Source organism: Oncorhynchus tshawytscha, linkage group LG14, assembly GCF_018296145.1.
Source record: "Oncorhynchus tshawytscha isolate Ot180627B linkage group LG14, Otsh_v2.0, whole genome shotgun sequence".
Lineage (NCBI taxonomy): Eukaryota > Metazoa > Chordata > Actinopteri > Salmoniformes > Salmonidae > Oncorhynchus > Oncorhynchus tshawytscha.
This window is the reverse complement of record NC_056442.1, coordinates 1876673-1884935: the sequence shown is the minus strand read 5'-3', so window position 1 is coordinate 1884935 and position 8263 is coordinate 1876673. Positions and strand designations below refer to the sequence as shown.

The window sequence follows — 8263 nt, the reverse complement described above, 5'->3', positions numbered from 1 at the left end:
GCTTCTCTGGGCATGCTAGCTACTCTGCTACCATGCACTCTACCTACCTACCATGCATTGCATCTGCTACCTCCTCAATAGTACCAACACATTAACATCTCATCCCCAGCCCCAGTCCTCTCCCTCTATACATGTCTTACAAAATACAAGTATTGCCCTCCTGTATCCTTCGCTGCCTAAATGAACCTACAAACACACACAGAGAAAATAGTGATAGTAAGAAATAGAATAGAGATGTGGAGGTAGAGATAGAGCGAAGCTAAGAAAGAATGAGAGAGAGAGAAACAGAGAGAGAAAGAAACTAAGAAAGAATGAGAGAGAGAGAGAAACAGAGAAAGAAACTAAGATAGAATGAAGGAATGAGAGAGGGAACGAGAGAGAGAAGCTAAGAAAGAATGAGAGAGACAGAGAGAGAGAGAGAGACAATCATTTGAAAAATAGAAGATGACAATCCTGTTTTGTGTCTGTACAACAATCTATCCAGACCGTCGCTGGTGCATTTTGGGTATAGAATTATAAACAAACAAACAAATTGGTAAACAGACGAACAAACAGACTGTGGTCAATATGGATGGACTCTGTTGCTATAGTGCGTCAGAGTGAGAGAGGGGGCTTATGGGTAGCCATCAGCAGGCAAGGCTACCTGGCAAAAAGGAAGAGGGAAAAAAACGCTTCGTCATCATTCTCACAGATTGTCACAGAAAAATAATCGTAAGGATTTGAAAAAGGCATTCCGTATCACGTAGTTAGGGCATTCCGCTGTCCAAGTTTGTAGTTTATCTAGCTGATACAAATCAGCCAATCCCCCTCCTCCTCCTTCCCTTCCTCCTCCTAATCGTCAACACCTTCCTCCTCCTTCTCCCCTCCTCTTCTCCCTTCCACCTCCCCTCCCCCATCCCCCAAATGGAGTGGTCCATTTCCTCATCTCGAACACCACTGCACCGAATCAGCCAAAAAGAGAAAGAGAGAGAGAGAGAGAATGAGCGAGAGAAAGAGAGAGGAGGTGGGACTTAGCCCATAATTGACCAATCAAGGTGAGAGTTTGAGTGCAGTGGGCAGAGTCTCAAGTCTCTGTCGTGCGGGGGGAGAGGAGGGGGCAGGGTTATGTCGCAGTTTCCTTCGGGTCGGGTTTGTTGATTGGTTTGCCCCCGTTCATGGCCACTGGTTCGCTGGTTGTGCTTTTGCTGGGCGGGACTCCGGCAACTTTAGGCAATGTCTCCCTGACGTCGTGCAACGACGGCTCCTTGTACATCGCAACTACAGAGAACAGGAGAGATCAGAGTGTTAGAGCGTGTGAGTGCGTGTGTGTGTGCATCCATGTGTGTGTGACAACCCCCTTACCTTCTATAGGTTTGGGCAGGAAGTGAGCAGCTGGTTTGGTCTTTTTCACTCGGTTGCCCTTCATGGGCTGTCCTTCCTTGTTCAGGCCCAAGAACCAGGCCCTCCCAGACTCATTCTGTCTGTACAGCATCGACGAGTAGATCACATAGTAGTTCTCAAACACAGACTCCTTAAACTTACACTCTGCTGTAAACAGCTCCTACAGGAGACACATAAACACACACACACACACGCGCAGGCACACAAAACACACGTGCGCACACACACACACACACACACACACACACACACACACACACACACACACACACACACACACACACAGAATCAGTATCAAACATACAACAATGGACAAATTGCTACCACTTAATATTCAGTTAGATGCCAGCCAAACATCCAAGATTTTTATAATAGTTTCAATTCAACTGTTTCCATGACGTTTATTTAACTTCCATTGGCGACAATTTACCAACATTCAACCTGCTAAATGACTTGCCCGACGACTCACCCTGAATTGAATTCCGCTGCTGTATCGATCTCTACATACATTCAGCCTGAATCCTAAAAGTTGTTCAGCCATCCTAGAAGTTGTTTGTGCTCACTACAAAACAAATTTATCTGTGATTGGATCGTCTCTAACCAATCAGAGTATCAAAGCCAATGATGTGATTCATGGTTAATGATGGCTCGCTCTAGCCCAACCCATTGGTTTCTGGAACCAATCAGAACGTTTAGAATGTGTTTGCATTCTACAAGATGTCAGGGAGGAAAGCAAATCCGGACTCATTGTGGAGAAGAAACGCTAGTGGGGGTGGTGTTTGGCACTGTGGCTGGATGGGCAGTCAGTCTTCTAAATGACTGATTTGTACTGTAATTAACCATCGCTAGCTTCCAGAGCTTCAGAGAGACAGACGGGCTGGGAAAACATTGATATTCCAATCAGGTGTGCTTGTCAGTCACCACCACAAGAAAAGAGACACTCGCTCACCTGTGTGGGCCTTTGTTCCCAGTTACCATGGAAACGATGGAACAGAGAAGATGGGAGGAGAAGAGGAGGAGGGTGGGGCAGTGGTTTGATGTGATGTCTAGGTGTGATTGATCCTGTTTGTGGTTGGCAACGTATTTCCATTTTCCTTTGCTCTTTTTTATGGTTCTCATTATGGTTCACTGCACTTTTCCCCTGTGTCTTTCAACGCTGTCCAATTAGCACATTCAGGCTGTGTCTCAATAGTCTAAAGTTGCTTCCTCTACTTGTCTTCTCTCATCTCTTTCATCTGTTCTGATGTGAAAGAATTGGACAGGTGTCCGCCATGTTGTTTTTACTTATCCTGTGATTTCAGATCATTTAGGATTTAAAGGCCCAATGCAGACATTTTTTATTTTTTTTAACTCAACATCAAATCATTTCTGGGTAACAATTAAGTACCTTACTGTGATTGTTTTCAATTAAAATAGTAAAAAATAAACAAAAATAGCTTCTTAGCAAAGATTGATTTTCTCAAGCAAAAATGTTGCTAGGAATGTCTGGGAGGGGTTTGAGTGGGGAGGGGAAAGCTGAAAACTATCTGTTATTGGCAGCAAGGTGAGGAACCCTCTTTCTTATTGGTCTATTAATTAATTCACCACCTGGCGACACCACCAGGCAGGCCAAAACTCCATCCCACCAAAATATACATTTTTAAACAGATCTTTCACTAAAATACATGATCATAATTTTCACAATTTCACAGTATTATTCCAACCTCATAGTGTGGAAATATATATAAAACACAGTGAAATCCCGCTTTTGACTACACTGGGCCTTTAAGGTGAGGTGACAAGGAGAGGAAGCCATTTTAGAATATTGAGATGGACCGGCATACTGAACAATGTTATAACACACAGGCTGTTAGAGAGAGAGAGAAGAGGCAGTGGAGATTAAAGGAGAGAAGAGGGGAAGGAAAGAATTAGAAAGAAAGGAGGACGAATAAGAAAGAAAGGAGGAGAGAAGAGAGAGACAAATCACCAAGGGAGGAGGATGTTTCCTGGGGGGAAACACACAAACACACACAGTCTTGAAAAACTAACCTTGTGGGGACACACAATTCAGTCCCATTCAAAATCCTATTTTCCCTAACCCCTAAACCTAACCCTAGCTCCTAACCCTAAACATAATTCTAACCCTAACACTAATTCTAACCTTAACTCTAAACCCCATAGAAATAGCATTTGACCTTGTGGGGACTAACAAAATGTCCCTAGTTGGTCAAATTTTTCTTTGTTTACTATTCTTGTGGGGACTTCTGATCCCAACAAGTATAGTTAAACATGTTCAATTCAAACACACACACACACACACACACACACACACACACACACACACACACACACACACACACACACACACACACACACACACACACACACACACACACACACACACACACACACACACACACAGAAACTTCTCCTGCAACAGGGTGATCAAATAAAGATCCTACATCTGTACACACACACATGCTAGACCTTAATATTTTATAATATTCGAAACTGACTTAAGGCCAGTTTTCATGCTGTGCTCTATACAGCTGAGGTCAGACCAGGGGTTAGAAGGGTGCTGAGGTCAGACCAGGGGTTAGAAGGGTGCAGAGGTCAGACCAGGGGTTAGAAGGGTGCAGAGGTCAGACCAGGGGTTAGAAGGGTGCAGAGGTCTGACCAGGGGTTAGAAGGGTGCAGAGGTCTGACCGGGGGTTAGAAGGGTGCAGAGGTCAGACCAGGGGTTAGAAGGGTGCAGAGGTCAGACCAGGGGTTAGAAGGGTGCTGACAGTGATCCAGTATTGATCCCACATGACCACCTGGTCCCAGTGGAGACAGCTCTTATTGTTTTCTCTGTCATGCAGGGAGTGTGTGTCAGTGTGTGTGTGTGTATGTGGTGTGGTGTGTGGAGTGTGTGGTGTGTATTGTTTGTGTGTGAAGTGTGGAGTTTGTGTGTATGTGTGTCATGTGTATATGTGTGTATCTGTGGTAAGTGTGTGTATGTGTGGTGTGTGTGTATGTGTGGTGTGTGATTAAATGTGTATGTGGGTTTGTGTGTGTGTTTGTGCCTCCAACACGGTTCATTATCACACTGCTAATTACCCAGGGGAATTGTGGGTAAACAAGTAAGTTAAAGAAAGGAAAGAGGGTGAGAGGAGGAGGACTGGAGAATGGCAGAATACAGAAGGACAGAATGAACACTGTGTGAAGGAACTAGTGAAACCTAGAGACCTCTTTAGGTGGAGTGTTTAAATCTTAAAAGGGCAATCTTCATTTTTGGCAAATATCATTTTTGTATAAGTTATCTTTTCTAAAGTATTTTGGCCGTAAACCAAAAAAGCAATACGATACTCTGACAAAAATGGTGGAAACATGGTGTTCAGTTCTACAGTTGTCTGTATCTCTTCAGCTGCCATAAACTGTTAACATGGAGAGGTATAGAGTAGCATCCTTGCTGTTGTGTGTCCGGTCTGGTTGTCCTTTAGTGAGGATGACACCATGCTCTTCCTTTCAACTCCGCAAACCTTTCATCTAGTCATCCTGTCCTGCCTCTGGATCCAACACGCACGTGCACACACACACGCCACAAGGTCTAGGTCAGAAAACAGATGCTCTGGTATAGAGAGGAAAAGTGTGAGAGAGAGAGAGAAAGTGAGAGAAGAGGGAGAGCAAGAGAGAGAGAGAAGACGAAGAGGGAGCGAGAGAGAGAGAGAGAAAGTGAGAGAAGAGGGAGAGCAAGAGAGAGAGAAGACGAAGAGGGAGCGAGAGAGAGAGAGAGAGAGAAGAGAGAGAGAGAGAAGAGAGGGAGAGAAGAGAGAGAGTAGAGGAAAAAAGAGAGAGTGAGAGAGAGAGAGAGAAGATGAAGGGGGAGCGAGAGAGAGAGAAGAGAGGCAGAGAAGAGGAAGAGAGGGAGAGAAGAGGAAGAGAAGAGGGAGAGCGAGAGACGAGGAAGAGAGAGAGAGCGTGAGAAGAGAGTGAGAGAGGGAGAGAAAAGGAAGAGAAGAGAGAGAGAAGAGGAAGAGAGAGAGTGAGAGAAGAGAAAGAGAGAGAAGGAAGGAAGAAGAGAAAGAGAGAGAGAAAAGAGGAAGAGAGAGAGACAGCAAAAGAGAGATATACACACAGCCATATAAAGGTTTAATGTATTCCCCCACCAAATAAACAAATAACTAATTATCCTCCAGCCAATATATGAGCTACAGTATGTGTGTGCATACGCCCCCCCACACACACACACACACATGCACACTGCTCCTCCTGATCCCTATCCTGCCTTTCCAAATTAGAACCAAATCACCCAGGAATATTCTGGAAATTAGGAAAGACCACTGCTGGCAAGCATCCACTTAAACAGCAACGGGGAGAATGGTGGGAACGAGTACAGTTGAGAGTTTCAGCATGTGTGAGTGTGTGTGCGCGCATGTATGTGTTGCCTATGTATTCATGTGTTTAATATGTCATGGAACATGTCAGCTCATAGGCATCAGCAGTCTCTGGGCAGGAATTAGTTGTTGTGTCCTTGTTTATCTCTACTGAACAAAAATATAAATGCAACATGTAAAGTGTTGGTCCCATGTTTCATGAGCTTAAATAAAAGATCCCAGAAATGTTAGTTAGTCACAAAAAGTGTATTTCTCTCAAATTTTGTACACAGATTTATTTACATCCCTGTACATCCCTGGGGACAATAAAAGGGCACTCTAAAATGTGCAGTTGTGTCACAACACAATGCCACAGATGTCTCAAGTTTTGAGGAAGCATGCAATTGGCATGTTAACTGCAGGAATGCCAGATAATTGAATGTTCATTTCTCTACCATAAGCCGTCTCCAACGTCATTTTAAAGAATTTGGCAGTAAGTCCAATCGGCTTCACAACTGCAGACCACGTGTAACCACGCCAGCCCATGACCTCTACATTCCGGCTTCTTCACCTGCGGGATCATTCGAGACCAGCCACCTGGACAGCTGATGAAACTGAGGAGTATTTTTGTCTTGTTATAAAGCCCTTTTGTGGGGAAAAGGTGGCACATACAGCATCTATCTCACTTACGTTTTCCTCCATAGTATTAACATGTACAGGATATGATAGTTCTCCCTCCATAGTATTAACATGTACAGGATATGATAGTTCTCCCTCCATAGTATTAACATGTACAGGATATGATAGTTCTCCCTCCATAGTATTAACATGTACAGGATATGATAGTTCTCCCTCCATAGTATTAACATGTACAGGATATGATAGTTCTCCCTCCATAGTATTAACATGTACAGGATATGATAAGTCTCCCTCCATAGTATTAACATGTACAGGATATGATAGTTCTCCCTCCATAGTATTAACATGTTGTAATGACGTTGGCCTGTGGGTAAGGTTTATGACCCCCCCCATAAATACCTTTCTACCCTCTCTCGCTTGACTCTACTGAAGGACTCTTGAATAGCCTTTTTTAAACATATAGAGTCTGGGAACATCAAACAAGTGAGGGGAAAGGAACCATATTTCGGTAATAGAACCAGTTGAAAATATGCGCTGGTACTTAATGAATCCATAGAAAACTCTCAGACCCGATGGTGAGGGCTACAGTATATACTGTACACTGTTTTTGTTACTATAACGGTGTAAACCAACCTACAGGTTTCCGTGTAAACTATGTGTGTGCGTTGTCTGTGTGTCTGCATGAGTGTCTGCATGTGTGTGTGCTGTACAGGAGTACTCAGATGTGTATGCATGTAACTGTGTGTGTGTGTGTGTAGTGTGTGTGTGTGTGTGTGTGCTCGAGTACTCAGATGTGTGTGTGTGTGTGTGTGTGTGTGTGTGTGCTCGAGTACTCAGATGTGTGTGTGTGTGTGTTTATGTGTGTCTACTGAAGGACTCTTGAATAGTACTCAGATGTGTGTGTGTGTGTGTGTGTGTGCTGTACACTGTACTATAACAGATGTGTGTGTGTGTGTGTGTGTGTGTGTGTGTGTGTGTGTGCTCGAGTACTCAGATGTGTGTGTGTGTGTGTGTGTGTGTGTGTGTGTGTGTGTGTGTGTGTGTGTCGTGTACTCAGATGTGTGTGTGTGTGTGTGTGTGTGTGTGTGTGTGTGTGTGTGTGTGTGTGTGTGTGCTCGAGTACTCAGATGTGTGTGTGTGTGTGTGTGTGTGTGTGTGTGTGTGCTCGAGTACTCAGATGTGTGTGTTATTCACACTCTTCAACACACACTCAGAGCTGGTTTCCTCTTGCCCAGCGTGGTTGGTAATTAACACATACCAGATCATTTCACACTAGTCCATCTGTTGACTGCAGAGACAGAGACCGAGAGAGATGGGTGGATTGAGACGAGTCTCTCTCTACAACCAGAGAGCCATCTCATCTGTCTGACAAATGTGTAGTACTATAGATCATCTTGATGCTTCATCTTCAGGAGGAGTAACACTACAACAATCTACTCTGGGTCTTACTGTTAAGGGTCGGCCATCTTGTGTCTTTGTGATTCATCAAAGCAGCGCCTCTATGAACCATTTAGTTCCAGGTAGTTGTCAATTGTGTTGAATTCTTTGAAGTACTAGAGCAGCATATATGTTGTATTATTCTAAAACAGAATTCTTCGGTAAAAAACAGGTAATATCTGTTAAATCCCTAACATGACTGCTTTTTTCTTTATAGTCAGTGGTGTGTGTGTGTGTGTGTGTGTGTGTGTGTGTGCGTGCGTGCGCGGTGGGTGCATGTGGACAGGACTTCCCCCATCAATAATTAAAAAGCAGCCCTCCTCCCTCTGTCTCTAACTGAACAGAGAAACAGAACATAACATCTCTCCTCCAAAAAAGGACAAAACAAGCGGCCGGCTGCTCTCCTCTCGGAAGCATCATGTCACTGTCCCTCGCTCCGACACAGTGAGGAAAAATAAGGGATATTTGACTGC

General features: G+C 44.1%; 1 protein-coding gene across 2 annotated transcripts in view; it reads right to left on the bottom strand.

Moving 5' to 3' along the window:
- Window positions 1–315: 315 nt before the first annotated feature.
- Window positions 316–8263, bottom strand: part of LOC121838794 (fibroblast growth factor 14-like) — an 82361-nt gene continuing 74413 nt past the window's right edge. Inside the window, exons 4-5 of one of the 2 annotated variants that reach the window (XM_042296747.1) lie at window positions 1342–1540; window positions 316–1257 (exon numbers count right to left, since the gene is read on the bottom strand). In XM_042296747.1, the coding sequence (XP_042152681.1) occupies window positions 1103–1257; window positions 1342–1540 (354 nt within the window). In that variant the 3' untranslated portion in view covers window positions 316–1102. The remainder of the gene's footprint in view (window positions 1258–1341; window positions 1541–8263) is intronic. The other variant, XM_042296748.1, reaches the window with a different exon arrangement.